This window comes from Ovis aries, chromosome 4 (assembly GCF_016772045.2).
Source record: "Ovis aries strain OAR_USU_Benz2616 breed Rambouillet chromosome 4, ARS-UI_Ramb_v3.0, whole genome shotgun sequence".
In the NCBI taxonomy this organism is placed as follows: Eukaryota; Metazoa; Chordata; class Mammalia; order Artiodactyla; family Bovidae; genus Ovis; species Ovis aries.
In genome coordinates, this window is record NC_056057.1 from 16,904,896 (window position 1) to 16,928,550 (window position 23,655).

Below are 23,655 nucleotides of genomic sequence, written 5' to 3' on the forward strand. Positions count from 1 at the left end.
GTTCTTACTTTCTAGATAAGAAGTCCTTATTAGATAGATGATTTGAAAATACCTCCCATTCTGTGGGTTGTCTTTTTCACTGTGCATAGCTAAGAAAATATTGCCTAATCTAAGGTCACAATGATTTAGTCTTGTGTTTTCCTCTTAGGGTTTTATGGTGTTAGTTTCCACATATATTTAAGCCTTGCATCCATTTGAATTAATCAAAAATACTTTATAAACTATCTCTGTCCCAGAACAGAAATCTGGACACTCCTATACATCAACCTATATTTGACCACATTTTAAAGGTATATTCAACAAAAGAAAACATCAAGTAGCTTTTGGCTTAATTATCTCTCTAATGGTTTTTTAGAACTAAAATATGATTTATGTCAAATGTGTATCTGATTCCTTCAAATAATGTGTAGATTTTAAACACTAATTAGAGTTCATCTCAAAATTCACATAATTTTATATTTATAAAATTGGTTAAAAAATCCTTTTTCCAACTTTCAATATTGCTTAGCAAATATGAGCACTAATCATAATTTACTGTCTATTCTTCCAAATATATGCCTGTATGCTAATATATGTTGAATCATTGCATGAATGTACCCTAATTTAAAAGTCCCCTACTGGTGGACATTTAGACTGTTGTCAATTTTTGTCATCATAAGCAGTGCTTTAGAAAACACAGTGTACTCTTGGCAGACAATTTCCAGGCAGTGAAATTGCTAGGTCAGAGCATTTGCACATTTTAAATTTTGATTAATACTGCTAAAATTACCATCCCAAAAGGTTGTGCCATTTTACTCTCCCTAAGAGTTAAATTTTTACGTTATATTCATTAGGCCAGAAAGGAACCCTTTAGAAATTGTGCTCTTAGCTTAGCTGTGCATACCATTAAAATGTTTCCTTTATACATTATGTGACATTTAAGAACAGTAATGTAAGAAAGTAAAATTGGTCAGATTTTTTCAGGATGAGATAATCAGTCATATTTGCTAATTCTTTAAGAACTGCTAAGCAAAACTATATTAGAAAATTAAATATATTGATGTAATTCTGATTTTAAATAAGTCATATTCTAATTTCACAGTAGACATTTCAGAATTACTTTGGGGTAACCAACACAGTAATAACTAAAATATTAATTTTAAGAAATTTTAGATTTATGATTAAATGTGCCTCAGAGTTTTAAATCAAAATGTTATCATCTTGGCAGGTGAGCCTGCCAGTAGCTTCCTAAGTATATCAATGTTCTAAGCCTTTATAATTTCCATCATTATTTTGTGTAAATATGTAAACCTCTAAAATCTGTCTTGTTATTCTAATTCTCTGAACCCTCTCCCCAACAAAATAGAAGTTGGTTAAGGAAATTGGTATGTATTATCCAGTTATAGATTCAGAAGTGGGACTACAGAAAAATTGTGTTTATCAAATAGGATATGAGTAAAACATAACTCAGGTTCTTAAATTTTTTTAATTACAAATTGATACATTATTATGTTACTGATTACCAATATTGACATTTTATTAAAGTAAGATTTTCATCGACTTAAATATATGTTTTAAGAAAGACCTCTGTCATAAAGGCCTCATGTATTTTCCAAAATGATCTTGATGGGCTGTTCTGAAAAAATCCCACATCTATCATATAATTTTGTCAAAAAAGAAAAAAACCCTGCACCAATGATTTCTTAGAATTTAGTGCAGAGTTGTAATTAAAATCTAAATTTAGTTAAATAAAAGAAAATAATGTAATAGCATTTGACCAAGTAAATTCATATATCTTTGGGAATATTTCTTTCCTAAGTTGGAAAATTTTACTTTTGTTATTTGTTACAAAATGAATTAATGTTCCATAAGTGGCTATTTTCTTAATAGTAGCATGGTCATTGTCAGGTTGTAAAGATGGCATAGTTTTCATTTTAGGTTTTGGCCTTTACTTGTTACAGAAAAAACTGATACTCTTTGAGTCTCATGTTTTACCTTAAGTCATTTTCCATCTGACAGTGTTTCTAAAATCTCTGAAATGACAAACCTCAGGAGTGATAGCCTGTAAATAGTGAAAATAAGTTGTAAATAAACTAAGCATATACTGGTTCTTTTTTCCCAGCATTTCATCCTTGTCTATATAATAACAAAAATACTGTAAATGGTTAATATATACATTGTATTTGTTGACCTCACTTTGTTAGCTTGCTGGTGAGTAAGATACATCTTTACAGCAGAAGCAAAGTAGAAAGAGTCAGAAGCTCTGATGCCATTTAAATGATTATGTCAGCAGGAGCTCTATAAGTTCTTTATTGGTGAAGACACTGTGCTGATGAGGTCTAGGGTCTTTTTAGGTTGAAAATATATGATTCATATATGAGTCTACAATTATAATTTCATTTCTATTTATTTTTGCCACTCAGAACAATGCATTAGAACTAGGCAAAATTCATTAGTAGTCCTACTCAGTTGGATACCAAATTAGTAGAATTGTTCAGTTATATTAATATCTTCCACTCAGTTCTACTAGAATAAGTCTGTTTATTAGATACTTTGGGTAACCTGCAAAACCTGTTGCTGGCTTGTAAAAGGAAAAAAAGAAAGAATGAAAAATGGAAATCCATACCTTTGAATATGAGATTTCTCTTTTCTTATTAGCAAGTCAAAGTGATTTCTGGAGCAGTTTGACTAATTCTTTGGACAAATGTTTATTGAGTGTCTGCTGTCTGCCAGGCACAGTGCCAGGCATTAGGATCCAGTGTTAAAGGACGCCCCTGTCCTAGAGGAGTATTCCTGAGAGTACTGACCTAAAGGTAACTGGCAGAAATGATGACCTAAGATAGGTATCTTTATTCTCTGAAGAATCAGCTATGCTGGCAATAATAGTGAAGAGTGAAATCAAAAGAAACAGCATGTGCTTTCTGTATGGATGAAGTGTATAAACCGTCACTGACTCTGGTGGTTGCTGCTCTTCCAGCCTTTGGACATCCCTGATGGTCGGAGAGCCCCCCTCCCTGCTCACTACCGGAGCAGCAGCACTCGAAGCATCGACACGCAGACCCCCTCTGTGCAGGAGCGCAGCAGCAGCTGCAGCAGTCACTCACCCTGTGTCTCTCCCTTCTGTCCCCCGGAATCCCAGGACGGCAGCCCCTGCTCAACAGAAGATTTACTCTATGATCGTGACAAAGGTGAGAATGGGATCATCCACTTAGGTAGCGGGTGTGTTACAGGGCCTTGCTCATTATACTTCCTTTGTCTTAGACCATTACATCACCTTTTTTCTTTTGTTGAATGGTGGGACTGTAAAGGATTGGTTGACTAGATTTGTTTGTTCATTGGTTTCACGTACCCCCTTCTTTGTGACTTTCGCAAACATCTTCCATAAATGTGTCAGAGGAGCACAGCGCGTGGTTCTAACAGTTAATGAAAGCTATAAAATGAGTGTGGACAGCTTCACATAATACAACACACAGTTTTTCCCTCGGGGTTGTCGAGAGTAAAGCATGGTTATGGTAGACTTTAGGTTTCTCGTGCCTGAGGTTAGATTTCATAATCAGATTAATTTGGAAGGAAATAGTTTCCAAAAATTCAGTTGGAAGAATGAGGATATTTTTAACTAAGAAGGATAAAGATTAACAAGTACCTGCAGCACATCATGGATTATATTATGGTATGTAGATGAATTATTAACACCAGTAAGAGTGCAGAACCCGCGGGGCTTATTGCCTGTCAGACCCTCACCGCCCGTGTCCTCCTGTCCTCAGTCAGACCCTCACCGCCTGTGTCCTCCGGTCCTCAGTCAGACCCTCACCACCCGTGTCCTCCTGTCCTCAGTCAGACCCTCACCGCCTGTGTCCTCCTGTCAGGCCCTCACCGCCCGTGTCCTCCTGTCCTCAGTCAGGCCCTCACCGCCCGTGTCCTCCTGTCCTCAGGCCATCACCGCCCGTGTCCTCCTGTCCTCAGGCCCTCACCGCCTATGTCCTCCTGTCCTCAGTCAGGCCCTCACCGCCCATGTCCTCTTGTCAGGCCCTCAACGCCCGTGTCCTCCTGTCCTCAGTCAGGCCCTCAGTGTCTGTGTCCTCCTGTCCTCAGTCAGACCCTCAGTGCCTGTGTCCTCCTGACCTCAGTCAGGCCCTCACCACCCGTGTCCTCCTGTCCTCAGTCAGGCCCTCACTGCTCGTGTCCTCCTGTCAGGCCCTCACCGCCTGTGTCCTCATGTCAGGCCCTCACTCTCCATGTCCTCCCGTCCTCGTGTCAGGCACTTGACCACCAGTGTTCACTCTCTTCTTTCAGTTTCTGGCCCCTGAGGCACAGAAGGTCCCAAAGACTGTCCAGCTTCCACCTTCCTAGCTACTTATGAAGGAATACTGAGCTTCCTCTGTAACACATTACTGCCTCTCACCACAGAGAAACAGGTCATAGGCAACAGAAAGTTTAAAAAGATGAAAAAAATAAAGTTTACAAAATCTTACAGGATTTTATGGGCCTTGTCCTGGCTTGACCCCCCAGTCCCCTCAGTTTTTTCTGAGGTATTAATACATTTAAAGTGCCCAGATATTAAGTGCAAGCCCCCTGAAGGTTTACACGTTTGCACTCATGCAACCACCTCTTGGATCAAGATACAGAATATTTTTTGCATCCCAGAAGGCTCCTTAGCTCCCTTTCCAGACAGAATCCTTCTCCCCTCTGCCTGGAAGTAACTACTGTTCTCACTTGCATCACTGTAGCCTAATTTTCCCCCATTACTGGATTTCGCAGAAATGAAATGATGCAGTCTGTGTTCTTTTGGTCTGGCTTGTTTCAGTCATCATTATACCTGACTCTCTGCTGAGATTTTAGAGGGAAGCTCCCTTGGACTTCGTCGTCTGCTTTGATTTCTGTGGGTGGACATCAACGCTTCTCCCCTTTGATTTTGCCCTTTCCTTATTGGAAGCCTTGGAGTTCTCTTCCTCCATTAAGAATGTATTGAAAGCAGAACATTAATTAGGCATCTCTCTGCTTCAAGTGGAATCTCTGTTTCAAGGAAAGTCAGACTAGGGAACTTCCAGTAGGCTAAGGTGTCCTACCACAGCAGACATGTCGATCAATTCCTCACATTTTTAATATGGATGTTTCATAATAAAACAAGAAGACACCTTGCTTCTAGTAGCAGGGTTTGTTTTGAAGGTTAATAATCATAACTTGTTTTAGGATGCACAGGTGGTAAATGGTAAAGCAAATATTGTCTGATTGATTCCAAAACCTGTATTCTTTGTTATACCAGTAAAAAAGGATAAGTGCAAATCACTTTTGCTACTTATTAGCACTTGTAGTTGAGTTAAAAGGAAAAGTAAAAATAACAGTGATATAAAGCTAGGCAGTAAATTCTGGAGTTTTGTTTTCTTCTAAGTATAATCCTGTGGATAATTGAGATGCTGAACCAAAAGGGAGATATATTAGGAAATTGATAGATGAGTTCCATTTTGGTTAGCTGTTCATGAGGTTGCTTTCTCGGCCTCTGTGGGCCTATATTTGATGAAGCAGTCTCACAGCCACTTAGAACCAAATTCTCTTTATTTATCTGTTCATGGACACTTAGGTTGTCCCCATGATATAGTATAGGAAGACATCTATCTCTTTGAGATAGTATAATAACTTGAATTCTGATAATTTTTTAGGGAAGTTAGACGTTTTCCTAAGACTTTGCCTTTGGTTGTATATATTTTTTCTATATGCTTTTATTCTTTTTACCAGATAACTACCTGTTAATGTTCTGTTCCTCTTGTGGTTTTGGTGTTTTTTTTTTTTTTTAATGTAAAATGAGAACATTGGTCCAGATCATCTCTAAGGCCAACAGTTTTTTTAAAAAAATTGTTTTCTTAGTAAAACAGGGTGCTAATACTTGGTTTCATACTTGATACCACTCTTGGGGTTAAATGAGATATTGGGACAAAGTGCTTAGCACAACTCCTGGTATGTAGTAAACATTGAATAAATAGTGTTGGGTGTGACTAATAGTCATTTTTTAAAAAATTTCTTTAGAAACTAAGGAGATTGCAGAAGCATTTAAGACGCTTTTCCATTTTCTACAAAACTGCCTCAGTTTGGAAATTTAAGACCTCATGACATAAGTTTCTTAATATACTTACCAATGTAGCTTTGAGGCAGTTCAGTTCAGTCGCTCAGTCATGTCCGACTCTGTGACCCCATGAATCGCAGCACGCCAGGCCTCCCTGTCCATCACCAACTCCCAGAGTTCACTCATACTCATGTCCATCGAGTCGGTGATGCCATCCAGCCATCTCATCCTCTTTCGTCCCCTTCTCCTCCTGCCTCCAATCCCTCCCAGCATCAGGGTCTTTTCCAATGAGTCAACTCTTCGCATGAGGTGGCCAAAGTACTGGAGTTTCAGCTTTAGCATCATTCCTTCCAAAGAAATCCCAGGGCTGACCTCCTTCAGAATGGACTGGTTGGATCTCCTTGCAGTCCAAGGGACTGTCAAGAGTCTTCTCCAACACCACAGTTCAAAAGCGTCAGTTCTTTGGTGCTCATCTTTCTTCACAGTCCAACTCTCACATCCATACATGACCACTAGAAAAACCATAGCCTTGACTAGATGGACCTTAGTCGGCCAAGTAATGTCTCTGCTTTTGAATATGCTATCTAGATTGGTCATAACTTTTCTTCCAAGGAGTAAGGGTCTTTTAATTTCATGGCTATAGTCACCATCTGCAGTGATTTTGGAGCCCCCAAAAATAAAGTCTGACATTGTTTCCACTGTTTCCCCATCTATTTGCCGTGAAGTGATGGGACCAGATGCCATGATCTTCATTTTCTGAATGTTGAGCTTTAAGCCAGCTTTTTCACTCTCCACTTTCACTTACTTTCATCAAGAGGCTTTTAGCTCCTCTTCACTTTCTGCCATAAGGGTGGTGTCATCTGCATATCTAAGTTTATTGATATTTCTCCCGGCAATCTTGATTCCAGCTTGTGCTTTTCCCAGCTCAGCGTTTCTCATGACGTACTCTGCATATAAGTTAAATAATCAAGGTGACAATATATTCAGCCTTGACGTACTCCTTTTCCTATTTGGAACCAGTCTGTTGTTCCATGTCCAGTTCTAACTGTTGCTTCCTGACCTACATATAGGTTTCTCAAGAGGCAGGTCAGGTGCTCTGGTATCCCCATCTCTTTCAGAATTTTCCACAGTTGATTGTGATCCACACAGTCAAAGGCTTGGGCATAGTCAATAAGGCAGAAATAGATGTTTTTCTGGAACTGCATTACTTTGTAATTAAGAAAAATTACAGTTAATTTCCAGGAAATTAAGTTTCCTGGAAAACTGTGTGACCTATTACAATGTTCAGTTTTTAGTTCTCAAATCAACTACCTTCTTTGTGAAGGAAAATTAAAAAGCATCTCTCTTACATATGTTTGTATATGTGTATCATACATATACATGTATTTTAGGATTGGGAGTGGAGGTTTATGTATTTCAGCTGAGTTAATGCTTCTGATTTATTCAAGATAACGTTTCTTAGGCATCTACTACATGTCAGGCACTCTACTGGACAGTGGGAAAATAGAGAAGAGGAAGATGTGATACCTATTTTTAAGAGCTTTATACTCTAATAAGGATTAATAGTAGTGTTAAAAAATAATACACTATTACACGAGTATGTTCAGAATACTAAAGGTACAAAGGAGAGGGAGTTGTCAGTTTTGCAGTTTTTACATATTTAAGTCATTCAAACTATAGAATAATCTCTAACTCATTGCTTCCCTATGAACAGCCCAATTTTTTACAATACTAATTCTAGCTTATAATTTGCACTTTTCCACAGTAAAGCTTAAATTGATCTTTTGTTTTATATTTATTTCCTGTAAAGAAAAAAGGGAAGCTGTAGATTTCTAAGAGGTTTGGATTGATTTGGAGTACCTACCTCTTCTGTAGTTGCTGTTGTGGAAGAGCTAGGTTAGACATCCAGAACTGGCATGCACACGGGAGAGGGAGAGGCACATGAGTATATTGTTCTAATGAGAGATGGGCTGGTGTGATTATTTTTCTAGTGTTCATGTGCTATATACTTATCCTTTTCTTGACTTTGTTATTTCTGCTTATCCCTAACATTCGTTTTTCTCCATGACACATGTATACTTTGAGATCTATTAAATAATTTTAGTTGATTAACATGTTGGTTTTCTTTGGTTCTTTCAATCGCAGTGCCAGGACAAAAACACTCTATTAAGAAAAGTCTAGCCTTTAAGAGACTCTTTTCATGTTTTAGTTTTTTGAGTTGGGTGGTTTTGGACAGATTTTTCCAGTGACTTAAAGGCTGAAGGCAGCCAGCTATCATGTGTAATGTTGCTTGGCTAACTAACCAAGGAACAGTCACAGTTCTACATAATGATTTCTGCGGAGAGTTCAGGGATCCAGAATAAGCTCTCATCTTCACATCTGCAGAATATACCCTATGATTAGTTAGCCTAAATTCTGCCTTATCACACCCAAAATGCAAGGGAGAAAAACAGTCTTTTATATAATGTAAATGGCAGTGTCATATATTAGTTCTTTCAGCAGCTCTGCTGGCTTTCCTTATTGGTACCAAGTCACAAAATCTAGACTTCAGTCTGCCACTTACAGTTGATCTTTGGCACAGTTCACTTAGGCAGTTGTTATAAAATTCTGCAGTTTTGCAAGATATTGTGGAAACATTGATTATTCTAATCATGAAGTCAACTGAACCATTCTACTCAGGCCAACCACCAGGAGCTGTATTCCAAGACTCCATAAATTGGCTACTTGGAACTTAAACTGGGTCTCCCCACAGGAACAGTGTATATCATGTGGATGGAGTTTCCAAGGCCAGTGCACATCAGTCTGTTTAACTCATACCATGATTTAACGCATTAATATTTCTGAACAGTAAGTATTAGGACTGAGAAGTCCGTAGTTGCAGGAAAGAAAGAAACAGTTTTATCTCTTCAGGGTCTAGGGCTGACCCTAGCCATACTTTTGAAAAAGACTCTCTTTGACGTCTTATTCCTTTCTATATACATTTTAAACTCTATTTGCAGTCATCTTTAGGGCTCTGTTTCTTAACACTCTTTGACGTTTGCTCTTAACATACTTTAACTCTCCATCTTCCAGACAGCCTCATCAGCCAAGATTTTGTGGCACTTTTCTTTGTGGTTTATATTGTGAAAATAGATTTGTTAGATATACTTGTTTTAGCCACCACACCTTGAAAATCACTTCGTTTGAGCCTTGATCTGTTTCTCAATCAAAAGGTTATCCCCACATGATTCTAGGTGCTTATTATCCTAGAAGAACCTCTCCGTGGTAAAATTACAAAGAGTGTAGAACTCTTACCCCTACAAAGGAGTTATTTAACCTATTTTAACCTATTCCATAGGTTAAAAACTGAACTTCTGGAGAATTACATCCCTAAGTTCATCTTCCCTGATTTGCTTTTTCAAGATTGCGTCTGAAATTATATATATTCACATTATCTGATGTGTTTAATCATCCAGTAAATGCCTTTCCCCACTCTTTCTGGAATGTTTACAGTTGTACTAGTGGCAATTGCTGTACTAACTTTCTGTGGATGAGTTACTATTCTTAATTCAAAATTATTATTAAGTATACAACTCACTTCTAGCATTTACAACTTAGAGTCTAAAATAAAAGCAAACCAAAATTTATTTATATGCCTGCATATATAATTTTGATATATATAATTTCCATCCCTGGGTTGGGAAGATCCCCTGGAGAAGGGACTAGCAATGCATCCCAGTATTCTTGCCTGGAGAATCCCATGGACAGAGGAGCCTGGCGGGCTACAGTCCATCGGGTTGCAAAAGACTCAGACGCTAGTGAGCATGGATGCATATATAATTTCAGTTAATCTCCAGTTATCTATTTACTATGATATAAGCTTCATCAAGAGCAGGTAACTTTAATTCGCTCATTACTTTATCCTCAACAACTACCGTGCTGCTGATCATTAGTATAAAGTAATGATTAGTGGAGATTTTTTGAGTATTCTTTCTTCATGGTATGTCCATTTTTTACAGAATATATTGTTAAAAACAATAGAATCCTTTTCTTTAAGTTATTTAATTATATATGTTAGGTTTTTGAATGTTTGGGAAGAGTAGGATAATCCTCCCTGCTACCCAAAAAAAAGACAGTAAAGAGTAACCACTCTAAGGTTATGCTAACAGTGATGACGGGTCTTTGGTGAGAAAGAAGCCATAAAGTTCAGATTTCTGACTGAAATTACAGAAAAGAAAGTAACTTTGCTAAAATCTATCCCATCTTATACTCTGATCATGACTAGGGAAAAAATAGGGTATCAAGTAAAGGGGAATCTGTTGAATTTTTTCTTTCTGTTATCTGTTACGTTCCTCTAAGAAGAAATAGCAAGCACTGACGCCGTTCTTTGCACTGTGTCTTTGTAATAGAAGGCAGACCCCATGAAGCTGTTGCCTAAGCTCTAAGACTCTTCAGTAGAAGCCTAGAATGTTAGATTGGAACTTGGTCATCTAGTCTCATGAGGACACTACAGTTGAGATAGATCAAAACGGTGATGCAGACAGATGATGGTCATGGACTCTGACTCTGCTGCAGCCACTGAATCTCTGCTCTTCCACTGACTAGTTGTGTATCTCTGGGCAAGTTACTCAGGTTCTCTGTATCTTGGTTTTCGGACCTGTAAATTAAGGGAAATGATGGCACTGCCTTATAGGATTGTTAGGATGATGAAACGTGCTCAGGAGCCTTTATCTTTTTTTTAGCTCCTATAATATTACCACAATCCTGTGAGTAGGCATAGTGTCACTATTTTAAGAATGGGGAGCCTAAGGCATAGAAAAATGAAGTGAACTTTCCTAAAGTCTGTGGAGTCGAGAGGCCAACAGAGATCTTTTGCAGTAACTTCACACTACTTGTTGCTGCCTTTGCAAGAGGAATGGCCATTTCACAGTCATTCAGCGGTGGAAGAGCCTGGTGTGTGGAGAATTGTACAGAACCGTGTGGCCGGAGCACAGGGATAAGTGGTAGGGAGGAGAAAGCAGTAAGAGTGGAGACGTAGGTAGGAAGGCCACTGTTTCATAAGGGCCTGTAGCCTTGCTGAAATAAGCAACTAACTGAAGAACTTTTGTCAGCTAAAGGACATGACCAGCTCTAAGGATAAAGCTACAGAAGTGGAGAGAGACTTTACGAGGAGGAGAGAAGATGCTGTTTTAATAGTCTAGTCCTAAGTCTCCAAACGTGGCTTATTACACACTTTTTTCAGCAGTTTTTAATTTATATATTTTTGAGTTATCTAAGTACATAGTTCAATGCATATACAAAATATGTATTGGTAAAGTTTTCTTAGTTTTAGGGATAAACAGTAAATACATATAAGTGTTCTCCAGCTTTCTTCCTGCATGTCAGCAGATTGTTTCCCAGCACTCTAGTTGGGAAGCCACAAGTGTTGGGCAAAGATGAGGAGGGATAGCACAGGCAGAGGAACTGGAAGAAACAGACTGAAGAAGAATCAGCAGCATTTGGTGGCTGATCAGATGTACAAGGTGAGGGGTTCGAAAAATGAGGATAAAGGCAGAGTTCTAACAAAGTTCTAGCTTGGAACATGGGAAAACAATTACCACTGTGAATAAGGCAGTGAATGTCAGAGAAGGAACAGGCTTTCAGGTGACTGTTATATAAGTGTAACATTATGTTTGGTTATCTGCTTAGAGATGTTATAATGCCATTTCCCTTTAAGCAAGAATGAGGAGAGAGGAGAAATACTGAATTTTTACCTAATATTGATACATAGCATTTTGTTTTGCCTTCTGTTTCACTCTGTAAATATATAAGTGCACATTTAAAATTATACTGAAACTTTTATTAGAAGTTTTCATTTTTCCTTCTGTAGGACACTTCTGGAGCACTTTAATATGAAACACTGTTTTTCAGATTTTTGAAAACTGATGTCCCTGGAAATTTGTTCATCTATAAAGCTTAAGAATGTGAAAACTAAGGTTCTATCAGAAAAACTCTCCTAAGATCCTTAATTACATTACTTTTCCAGATATAAAATATTTCAGATATAAAATAATCTGAAATTTTCAGTTTAGTTTTACCATTGTGATTAATAAGAGGCATGATTTTAGTCTATAAATTGGTTTGAAGACTGTCTTCAATAGGGTGATTTGCTTTCATTTTTAACTGCCATGTCAGATAGATTCAGAGTGACTTGTTCACATTTGTGTACAAGTCTGAGTGACTAGTTAGTATGTTGATGATGTCAAGTCACATTTGAAGACAATACTAAGCAGTGTTGTGCTGCCTATCAGGATTATGTTTGCAAAAGAAGCTGTTGTGTATTGAGTACACAAGAACAAAGGAGCAACTAGAGTTTTTTGCTTAATTTGTAAATTATCGATTCAGTGAATGCAGAATAAAATGTAAAACATGGGCCTGACATTGGAATGTAAGTTAAGTCCCAGTTAGTTCAAAACACAGTCGTCTTTGAGAACAGAGTTCAAAAATACAAGTGACAAGGGTTATAATGTTGATTTTTTCCTCTTTACCTTTTGCTGTATGCTGATCTAAACAGATCTTAGCTGTCTGTCTATAGCTGTGTTGTTTTTCCTTTTTCAATTGTGTGACCCTCTCATAAGGGCTTCCCTTGGGGGCTCAGTGGTAAAGAACCCGCCTGCCCAGGCAGGAGGCATGGGTTCAGTCCCTGGGTTGGGAAGCTCCCCTGGAGAAGGAAGTGGCGACCCACACCAGTATTCTTGCCTGGGGAACCCCATGGACAGGGGAGCCATGGGGTTGCAACAGGGTCGGACACAACTTAGTGACTGAACAACAGCAAACCTTCACATGAAAGGCTGACTTTGAAATTGTGGGGAAATCTTAGAAACTATTTGTGAAAGTCAGATGTTCTCCTTGCTCTTTCCCAGTTTGATCTTGGAGTTCACTGAAAACACAGGTGTTCAATACAATAGGTAATGCCAACTAGTGCCAGAAGTTTGTCATCGAGACATGCTTATACAGTTGTTTCTATTGATTCCATTAGGCCATCAAATCACACTACTGCTGATAATTTCATTTCCTAATACACAATAATTTTTTAAATAGAAGCATAGTTACTGTATACTGTTATATGTTATAGGTATATAATATTCATAATTATTATAGGTTATAACTGTTTACAGTTATTGTAAAATAATGACTATACCCCCATTGTACAGTATATCCTTGTAGCTTATTTTATACCTAATAGTTTGCGCCTCTCATTTCCCTACCCCTGTGTTGCCCGTCCCTATTTCCCTTTCTCCACGGGTAACCGCTAGTTGTTCTCCGTATCTATAAATCTGCTTCTTTTTTGTTAAATTCACTAGTTTGTTGTATTTTTTAGATTCCACATATAAGTGATGTCCTACAGAATTTGTCTTTCTCTGACTTATTTCACTTAACACAGTGTCCTCCAAGTCAAGTCCGTCCGTGTTGCTGCACATGGCATTATTTCATTCTTTTTTATGGCTGAGTAATAGTCCATTGTGTGTATGTACCACATCTTCTGTTAAAGAAGTCATTTTCATACTAGAATTAAAATAACAATTATATTCTACTGGCTGTTGCTGCACATATAATAAATATTTTCTTTGTAGAGGAATCTATAGAATCTGTATACTTTAGGCCTTGTTGTTAAATTTCAGAATGATAAATCCCCGTATGCTAAAAGATGCCATCTTTATATAACATAACAAAGTTAGTGTGTAGCTCTATTAAAAAGGACATTTCTGTTACTCTCTTCTGCCAACAGAATGGAATAGGCATTGAATTTCTGAATGGTCCACCATAGTTTAATTGGTAAATTGGTAGCGATGTCTTCTTTCTACTATTGTAGCAATCTTTGTTGAGAGCGTGCTGTGTTTCAGGGACACAGGCTTTCCCACAACCATCACATCAGTAGTTCTTCCTGCTTTATACAGCGAAGCACAGAGGCTGGCACTGTTCCTTGGCCATGCAGTTGGGCCTAGAGAGAAGTCAGGTGGCCTGACTCCAAACCTCTTCATAACTGGTCCTCGAAGCTGGCTGTCCTTCAAAAGCATTTGGGAGCTTTACCAGAAAAAATGGGGGGGTGGGGACAGCACATGCCTGGGAAAGGGGCCCCAGACTAATTAAGTCAGAACCTCTACTGGGATGAGGTGTCAACACTGGCATTTATTCGTATTTTTAAAACATCTTGGGATGAGTCTAATGTGAAACCAGGGTTGAGAACCACTGCCCTGTAATTATACTGCTTATATTAGAATTAATTTTACTTAATTTGATAAAGTAATCTGATAGTAGCAGAAAAAGCACATGTAAAGACTTAAGGCTAGAGTAGAACCATGGCAGAGATTTTACATACCTTCCTACATAAATGAAGCAACTTTATATCTACCGTCTTTAATACTAGAATTGTGGGCCATGCAACCTAACACACCAGAAGTAATGAGGCTGTATAAAAGCAGAAATTCAGAAAACTACAAAAACACAAAGTTGAATGAAATTTGTTTCTATATGGAATTTCAGACTTCAGTATCTTTAATTTTTCCAAGCTTTAGTTCATTATCATGTGTTTAAAAATACTTATATTTTAATTGTTAGTATGGTACCTGCTTAAGTATAATCTGTTATAATAAACTGGTCAGTAAAATGTTTCCAGATCTGGGTGATTCTATTATAAATATAGATGAAACTGTTGTGAATACAGACAGATATAATCATATTAATCACATTTAATTTCATAATTCATATGGCTTATGAAGTTACAAGACTATAAGGTAACATTTGACTTAATCTCAATAACATGTCTAGTTACTGTCTTAACATGGGATAACAGAATGAGAAAATGTATCATGCTTGTGAACAAAAGGGATTGAATACAGATTACCATGAGACTTCATCTTGAATCTCCTGAGCAAGCATGCTTACCTCACATTTAGTTACTGAAATGTGGCTATCAAACTCAACACAGGCTTCCACATGCAGAAGTTAGACAGCCAAGTCTGGAATGGGTATAATGAGTTGTTCATGGGAGTTATTTTTAAAGCACGCCATTTATAAAGCAAAAAAATATTTTGTTACACCTCCCCTCTTTTGTATGTTAGAACCTGTTTTTAAGAACATTTTTATAGTGAAGTATAGTTGATTAACAATGTTGTGATAGGTTCAGGTGTCCAGCAGAGTGATTCACTTATGCATACACCTGTATCTATCCTTTTTCAAATTCCTTTCCCACTTAGATTCTTACATAATAGTGAGCCTAGTTCCCTGTGCTAGACAGTAGGTCTTTGTTGGTTGAAAGTGTTAGTTGCTTAGTCTTGTCCAATTCTGTGACCTCTATGAACTGTAGCCTGCCAGGCTCCTATGTCCATGGAATTCTCCAGGCAAGACTACTGAAGTTGGTTGCCATTCCCTTCTCCAAGGGGTCTTCCTAGCGCAGGGATCAAACCTGGGTCTCCTGCATTGCAGGTGGATTATTTCCTGTCTGAACCACCAGGGAAGCCCTCTTCTTTGTTGGTGATCCATTTTAAATGTAGCAGTGTGCACGTCAGTCCCAAACTCCCTAACTATCCCTCTCCCAAATTACAGAATTTTAGTTAGGAATGGCAATTCCTGTGGTAATATAGAAACTTAGAGAGGCAGCTGTGTTGAAGGTTATAGAACTATGCAGCTAGTCACAGAGCTAAAACCACAGAAGGTTATCTCTATTCCTTTTTCCTGTTTATACTCTTATCAGATTGCATATTTGCCTTAGGGAGGAAAAAACAGATTTAAGAAATCTGTTGATGGCACCAATAGTTTCTCTTTCAAGCTTTGTCTTTCCAGCACCAAACATTAGATGTAATACACAAGCACACACACATATGTGTGTGTGTGTCTGTGTTTGTGCATGTGTATTTTCTACAAATAGTTTTTATTGAAAAGGCAACGTAATATAATAGCACTGAATACCATCTTTCTGGGACAGCAGTATACCGTGTTTCTTTAAACATTAATCACCCTCCCCCTCTCCCAAAAAAGAATTTTCAAGTAGGTAAAACTCTATAGAAATATAAGCCTCTCTTGATACTAGAAAAATTTTAAGAAGAAAAACCATTTACTGTCTAATTCACTGTAGATTGTTAATAGGAAGAGTTTTGCAGATTATCCAGCTTCCAGCTCAACAGCTGGCTTTCCATTCTGGGAAGGTCCCGTGAAACCATCAACGAGGTTATGAGAGAAATCATGTAGTAGGAATGGTGATGTGGCCAGAAATGGGAGACAAAAGGCTGTGGCCACGGTGACTTTCCCTACATGATAATAGGGTGGATGCCTGACTGCTGACATGGCCACCCCTCTGCTGATGGCAGAAAAGGCTAGTGAAAGGCATCGAGCCCATGGTTATGAGCCTGTCCTGCAGGCAGTGAGGCAGGTCGCCACCAGTCCTCTCCAAGGGCCACCACATGCCATAGCTACTTGTTCATGGAGGTCCTTGGCAAGGCTGGTCGTTTGGATAGTAAAGCAAGGTCAACCTGTAATCTTGGTATCACACTGAATTCAAGGTCTCACCGTAGACCATGAGGTAGACCAGTTGTTTTGTCTAGCCTAGCTCAAGTAGCAGGAAGCCCAGAGTCTAGTCGGGTTTGTGATGTTTTGTATCTCCCTGAGAGAAAGACTATTCCTTGTGCTCCCTTCCCATTTGTTCAAGCAGTTTAAAAAGAAAAAAAAAAGTGCTGAATCTCAGAAAATCCTCAAGTCTGAAGAAACCCAGCTTAATTCCGAAACTTCATTCCTTCCAAGAGACTATACATAATCTGTATGGACATGTGTAACAGTAGTGATGGACTGTGTGGTTCTCTTAGGTTTCCCAGTAATGTGGCCTTGTTATTTTGCAGGCAGTGATTTCCCCGCCAGAGATACTGCCATATACAACCACAAGCACACATCTGCACTCCCACGACTTACATAGATGCTCTTTGAATTATTCACCAAATACACTATAAGTGTGCCTCAAGGGTCTACTTTTTAAGCATGTACTATACTTCATAAATGATGATTTTTTAAAAAAACCCTGTTACTCAGATTATGAGTGTTGGACTGTGCACTGAATCTTAAACTGAAGCAACTTATCAAAATGGTGACACCTGTAATTATGGTACTAATGCCATCTTTCAAAATATGTATAAAAATAATATATCCTCAGTAGGTCATGTGCTTAGTATTTTTGCATTGAGGATTGGTTTTAAGTCAGCATTTGTTTAAATAGGACTACTGTATTTATACAGGTATGTTACTGGCTTTACAACTTGGCATCTTAAACAGATAATGACACATTTGGGGGGATTTGAATTTCCAAAATCCTTTGCCAGGTAGGAAAGGAAGAAACTGCATATAGGCTTTATGGCTTTTCATGAATAGACCGTTTCTCTTTGGTCAGAAATACGAAGATGCTTTTAGATTCCTCATGCTTTCAGCAGCAAAAATACAAACAGTGCTCAAAAAGTTCTTTTGTAGAGACATTTAAAAAGCAGAGTTCTGAGCATTACCTTTTTCATTGTGGGCCAAGGGAAAGTATATTGTCTTATAAGCCTGTTTTTCCCTGCATACCTGTCATTCATAGTACTTCGTAACATTTCTGCTAACAGCTTTCGTAATGAAGATTATCCTACAAATTAAGATACTCAATTAAATCAGTTGAAAAGTGAGAAAATATAGAGAACCCTGTATCCTAATCTCTTACAATTCTTCTGCATGGCTTATACATATTACCCCATCTGTTTACCTTTTTGAAATACTTAATGATGTGTTTATTTTCAGGATTACAGCTCTGTTTTACTCAAAATACCATTTTCTGGACCAAACTATCAGCTTTTTTATGTTCTGTGGTATGGCAGACTTCTGTTGCATTGAAGCTTTTATTTATAAGAAATGTACAACACAAGGATGTTAGAAATAGCTTTGCAATAAAGGAAGCTCTGTGGTGGAAGCCAAGGGGCAACAGTGGATAAATTGTGCAAAAGGCTGCTTGTTTGGAAATCACATTTAATTTAAAAGAACCTTCAATCACTAGTTAATGTAACTGCTTTAAATTTACAGACAGTGGGAGTAGCTCACCGCTACCCAAGTATGCTTCATCTCCCAAACCAAACAACAGCTACATGTTCAAACGGGAGCCCCCAGAGGGATGTGAGCGAGTGAAGGTCTTTGAGGAAATGGCGTAAGTAATGTCTTTTCTATCAGCTGGGATCTGCAAAGCTGTAAAGCTTTTTACTGAGACCAGTTGATTACAGATGAATCAACTACTCCGTCCAGCTGATAATGTGTTTCAGAAGTAAATTATGGAAAGAGAATTCAATAGGCCAAAGAGATCAGGAGAATTAAGAGTCTGTGTGCTGGAAATACGCTAACACAGAGAAACTTGGAAATTCATCCCGACTACCTACAAGATCAATTTTGAATCTTTAAGAATTTTCCTTTCATAAGCTCTATTAATTTAGATGGCTAAAGAAAACAAACAGCTGCAGCAGCACACTGAATCCCCACATGTGCGTAGCCTTCACGACAGTGACCCCACCAGCCGGAGGGACTGTCTCCTTCCCTGTAGACACATCGAGCATGTGCATTCATTGAATTCAGACTTCCTGTTCACGGGTTTCTTTTTTATTCTTTTTGAAAGTTCAGTATGTTTAAAGTAGAAAAATTCAGGGAAAAGAGATTCATGCTGTAAATACTTGGCAGAACAGCTCAAAATAAAGAGAGTGTGCGGCTCTTGGGTTCACTCGTCCCCCTGTCCCCGTGCAGGCTTGCCCGCTGGAGGCTGCTGCACTCCTGTAACCTCAAAGGGGACAGAGACCGGTCTTGTAGGAGGTAACGGCATAGTTCGCAGGAATGGGGGGAGATGAAGGGCTTGTGGACACTGCTCTGTTGGGCTGACTGGCTCTACAAGAAACTACTGAAAAACTTTTTTCTTATTTTTCCTGATCTGTATTAGTAGAACTATGTATAGAGATACAGAAAAAGGAGGAAGTAGTTAAAACCAAAAATCCGATGGGGTAATCCCTCTCCCATATACTAACAGAAGAGGTCATTTTAACATCGCATAATCGACGTTTCTAAATAAATGAAAGCAAACTAATGTCAGAAACATTTTTGTCTGCCCAATCCTTTTGGAAATCCTTTTGTTTTCAATATCGCCTCAGTGCTGTGTACGTCAGTAGTATGCCAGCTGACTTGTGCTATGGAAGATGTTTATCCCTCTGTGTACACTGAATCCATTCCCTGCCATTCACATTTTAGCTGTTTTAGAGAACTCCAGTTAATTTGTAAAATGCTTGACTTTTTTAATGATTGTAAAACCTAATTTTGTTTTATGGTTTTAGGTCTCGTCAGCCTATCTCAGCCCCTCTCTTTTCATGTCCTGACAAAAACAAGGTTAATTTCATCCCAACCGGATCAGCTTTCTGTCCTGTAAAACTCCTAGGCCCTCTTCTCCCTGCCTCCGACCTGATGCTCAAGAACTCTCCTAACTCGGGCCAGAGCTCGGCTCTGGCCACCCTGACCGTCGAGCAGCTCTCCTCTCGGGTTTCCTTCACATCCCTTTCCGACGACACCAGCATAGCGGGCTCCGCGGAGGCCTCTGCCCAACAGCCATCCCAGCAGCAGCAGTTCCTGCAGGAGCTGCCGGGTGAGGACCACATCTCCGCTCACAACTACGTGGTCATCTAAAGCGAAGGGGGAGCTGGCCTCCACCCTGTTTCCCACGCATTAGAACTAGATCTCAGACACCCATCTGCATGGAGTGACCGACTTTCTGACAGCACCACCACCACCAACAGAAGACTGAATCAGAATCATCAAGTATCTCAGCACTTATCTTGGCAGGGACGGAACTCCTATTCAGCAGTTTTTGTGGAAAGCAGTAATGCTTGCAAAATGTGTGTATCATTCAGCATTCTAAGTGGAGACTATGCATTTCATAGTATGTCTGACAGATTAGTACTGTGTCCTGTGTTTTGTCCCCAAATCTTCAGTATAAATAAGCTCTATATCAGAAAGTTGCCTGTCTAAATAGAAAATGTCTTGCTGTGTTTTGTCCTATGGAAAAATACTGTACTTCAGGATTATGTTTACAATTGATCCAGGTGTTTGTTTCTAACTTCTGTAATACATACAATGCAAAAAATAAACAAATGGCCACAACAGTTGCACAGGGCCCACCCTATGGCCTAGCTTCAGGTACTTCAGTTGAAGTCTAAACTCAGGTAACTTGGAATGTATATCATATTGGGATATTAACTATTTCACAGCTAAAAAGCTAAAGAGGGAACAGCACTCTTTTGCCTTTTCTTCTTTTATGCATTTCCCTTTCCTCATTACATTCCACATTCTTAGAATAAGAAGTGCATTCAACCCTAGGAGGACAGAAATCCTGGACATGGGTGAACGCGAGGAGAACCAGCAAATCCGTGGTGTCTGACATCACTGTTGTCATGGGGTTACAAGTAAAACAACTGTTGCATTCACCGTTTCACCATGTGTAAATGTGGCTTTTTTGTTGTTGTTGTTAACAAGTTCAGGTGTTGCTCAGTTAATGACTGATACAGTGTTGCGAATAAAGTATCAGGTACTAGGCTGTACGAAACATTCCCCCAGTGTGTGTGTGGATGTTAAAGACAAGAATGTCTAGGTGTAATTTTCCCAGAGGATGGCTGAGGTTTTTTTGTTTAGGTTGGCCATCAGGGTCATGAAATGCTACTGATCTATCCAAAGGCATAGTCACGTTTCGTTTCTCTTTTGGAAATTCTTGAATCTGCAGGTTAAGAAATGACAGACTGGTTATTTTCCTCAAGCAGTTCAGGTGCATGAGTTGTTTTAATGTAGAGAGAGCACATGTGAGTCTCCGAATTCAAAATAGGTTATTTGGTGACTCGCAAGTGCACGCAGTGTGGAGCTGTTTCATTTAAGCCTCTCGCAATAATACCATGAACACTTCTGTTCATATTTTGGAAGCATGGAGTAGACCATAAACCCAAGTAAAGAGCCTTGACCCTGCAGACTTGGCATAACTTCCTGAAGTGTGAGGAGAGCCCTAGATGTTCCAGATTGGTCAGTGAAAGAGCCCAACTTCTGACATTGTTTTCTGCAGCACAAAGAGTATGCTCAAAAGCGGAGAGAAGTTGCTGTGTGCTTATTCCTTCCGTTCAATAAAACCGTTGTTTGATCTGCACCGAAAGTGCATGGCACAATTTTCTGAAGAATTAGGGGAACAAGGTGCCTACAGTTACAGGAGCGTTTCAGTTCCTTTCAGTCATTCCTGGGTTTTCCTTTGTTTTATTTTCTAAGGAGGTTGAAGAAGGAAGATGTGATAAAGAAGAAAGCAACACCATTGATTTTTTTTTAAGAAATGATATATATATGTGTGTGTATATGTTTGTGTATGTGTTCAGTGTATTATTTTGTCATGATCCCAGTTATCTTCTTTCCACCAAAGTTTGCAGTAATATTCTCTCCTGAAGGTGCATTCTGGCTCCTTTCAATTAGTCAGTGTTATATTGTAGGAGACTGTCATGGGAAAGACTCAGTTTACTTTCACCATTTTCACAGGGGAACCTTTTAAAACAATCTATTCAGCAGAAGACACCTTTAACCCTAATAATCTCAGGCCTTGATGAAAATACTATATTTTGTAGATTATGGTTAAAGGGAGAAAATTATTAGTTCTGTAAGATAAATATGAGCTCCATTAACTTCTGATATCTGGTTTAGCATTACATGATGTGTTGATCTTATACTCTGCTTTTGTCCAAATAAGATGCAATAGTATCAATATCAATTTCTGAACGATGGACTGAATATGCTTTTTTTGGTAATGAAATCTGATGTACGATATTTATAGTGACATGTGCTTTTATTTTCTCATGAGAAAACTAAATATTGTGTTGTACATTTGTTCTTAGCATATATTAAAGTTTTGAACCAAATGTGTTAAAGCTTATGCTTTGCCATGTAAATTTCCCAGAAGTTGTTGAGCTCAAATGTATCCTACATCCAGCTGTAGAAATTTGTCAGAGATTGTTTAAATTTTGTATATAGTTGTACTGTTTAATTCTACACTGCGCTGAACAGTATTTGAGTTACCATACAATATGGCTTTACACAAGGAAATGTGTGGCTTTTGTTTTGTATTTTTTCAGTATAGAAGTTCCTGTGTCTTCTTATTTAAATAAAGTTATTAGTAAAACTGGAATAGTTCACTATGTTTTTGGAAAGACTGGGCTTTTAGCATCTTACCTGACAAGGATGAATTCAGCTCTCAGGTTGGAGGTACACTGACTGGGTTAGATTTCCACAGCCTGGTTTCCTCTTGATATTTTTATTTACACACTTTTCATCACAAGCTAAGAAATGTGATGTCTGAAGTTCACCAAGTCTTTGTTCTGTTCCCAGCAATGAGCACCTTAAAAAGAGAAGACACTGTCCTCATGTCATCATTCTATGCCTAAGAATTATTTATGAAAATGTTTGTTTAATGAAATCACCACAAAGGAGATTGCAGCAAAAATTTTAAAAATTTCACTCTTTTTATTTACAGAGCAAAAGAGTGTTGATGTTTTTCCCAGTTACCTAAATAGGGTCATCATAGGCCATGTGGTAGCTTGAAAGCAAAAACTAACTGCTTTGAGAAATACTTTGCCAGCAGCATAGTCTTCATTTCCAAAGCACCTCTCACTAAACAGATTTAAGTTGAACCTAAAATGATTATGTTTGGGGCTTTAAAAAATATAACTTTTTAAGAGTAAGTTTGATCCATTGTCTTCTTCAGGACTATATATGATTTAAGCAGGAAATTATCTACTGTATACAAGTTTAAAATTCCACTGCAAATGAATGTGGAGAAAAAGTGGAATTTCAGCCCCATCTTTGCTTGATCATACAAGCTTAATAATAAATGGCCCTGAGACAAGTTAGTATTTGCAAAATCAAACCTAAGGAACAAGGAAGGAGAAATTCTAAAAATTTTATGTTTAACCCTATGTTAATAGAAATAAAGGTTATTTATGAATATCACAAAATAAATGTTTACCACCACCCACAGTGTGAAGTGAGTTCTAGCTCTGAAGTTCAGTTATCCCCAACTTACTCCCTATAAGCAGCTTCTATCTCCTACCCCATCTTTGGACCTCACAAGTCTGTCTTCCCTGGTAAACTCACTTTGGTGAACTTAGGGTTCCTTAGAACTACAGGAAGTTTGTGAAGGTAGATCCCATAATTCACACCTTGAGTCAAAAGCTGAATGCTATAGTCTAGCCCCACAGTTCCAGATATCTAGCAAGCATCTCCTCTTGGACTTCTTGCCTCATTTCAACTTCAGTGATTAAACGGAATGAAGACACTCTTGTTCCTGTCATACCAAGTTAGCTCTTCTCCTTCACACTTATGTTCCTTCTGTTTCCCAGAAAACAAGGACTAGAACACTATTTTCTGACATTTTCTTCACCTAAATCAAAATTGCCTGTCTTCCTACTAGTTCACCACTGAAATATGAAGCTGCTAGAGCTGTGATGGTGGTAGGTAAGACAGCCATGCTATGTGGATGAATTTCTTTTGAAACAGGATTCAAATGGCAAGAAAAATAAGTTTGCTGGACTTCCAAAAATCTCTTC

At 38.4% G+C, this 23,655-nt stretch overlaps 1 protein-coding gene across 2 annotated transcripts in view; it reads left to right on the forward strand.

Annotated features, from left to right (window-relative positions):
* Nucleotides 1-22,238, forward strand: part of GLCCI1 (glucocorticoid induced 1) — a 110,182-nt gene extending 87,944 nt beyond the window's left edge. For both annotated transcript variants that reach the window (XM_027968481.2, XM_060414510.1), the window contains exons 6-8: nucleotides 2,957-3,167; nucleotides 18,089-18,209; nucleotides 19,372-22,238. In XM_027968481.2, coding sequence (XP_027824282.1) covers nucleotides 2,957-3,167; nucleotides 18,089-18,209; nucleotides 19,372-19,717 — 678 coding nt within the window. In that variant the 3' untranslated portion in view covers nucleotides 19,718-22,238. The remainder of the gene's footprint in view (nucleotides 1-2,956; nucleotides 3,168-18,088; nucleotides 18,210-19,371) is intronic.
* Nucleotides 22,239-23,655: the final 1,417 nt, after the last annotated feature.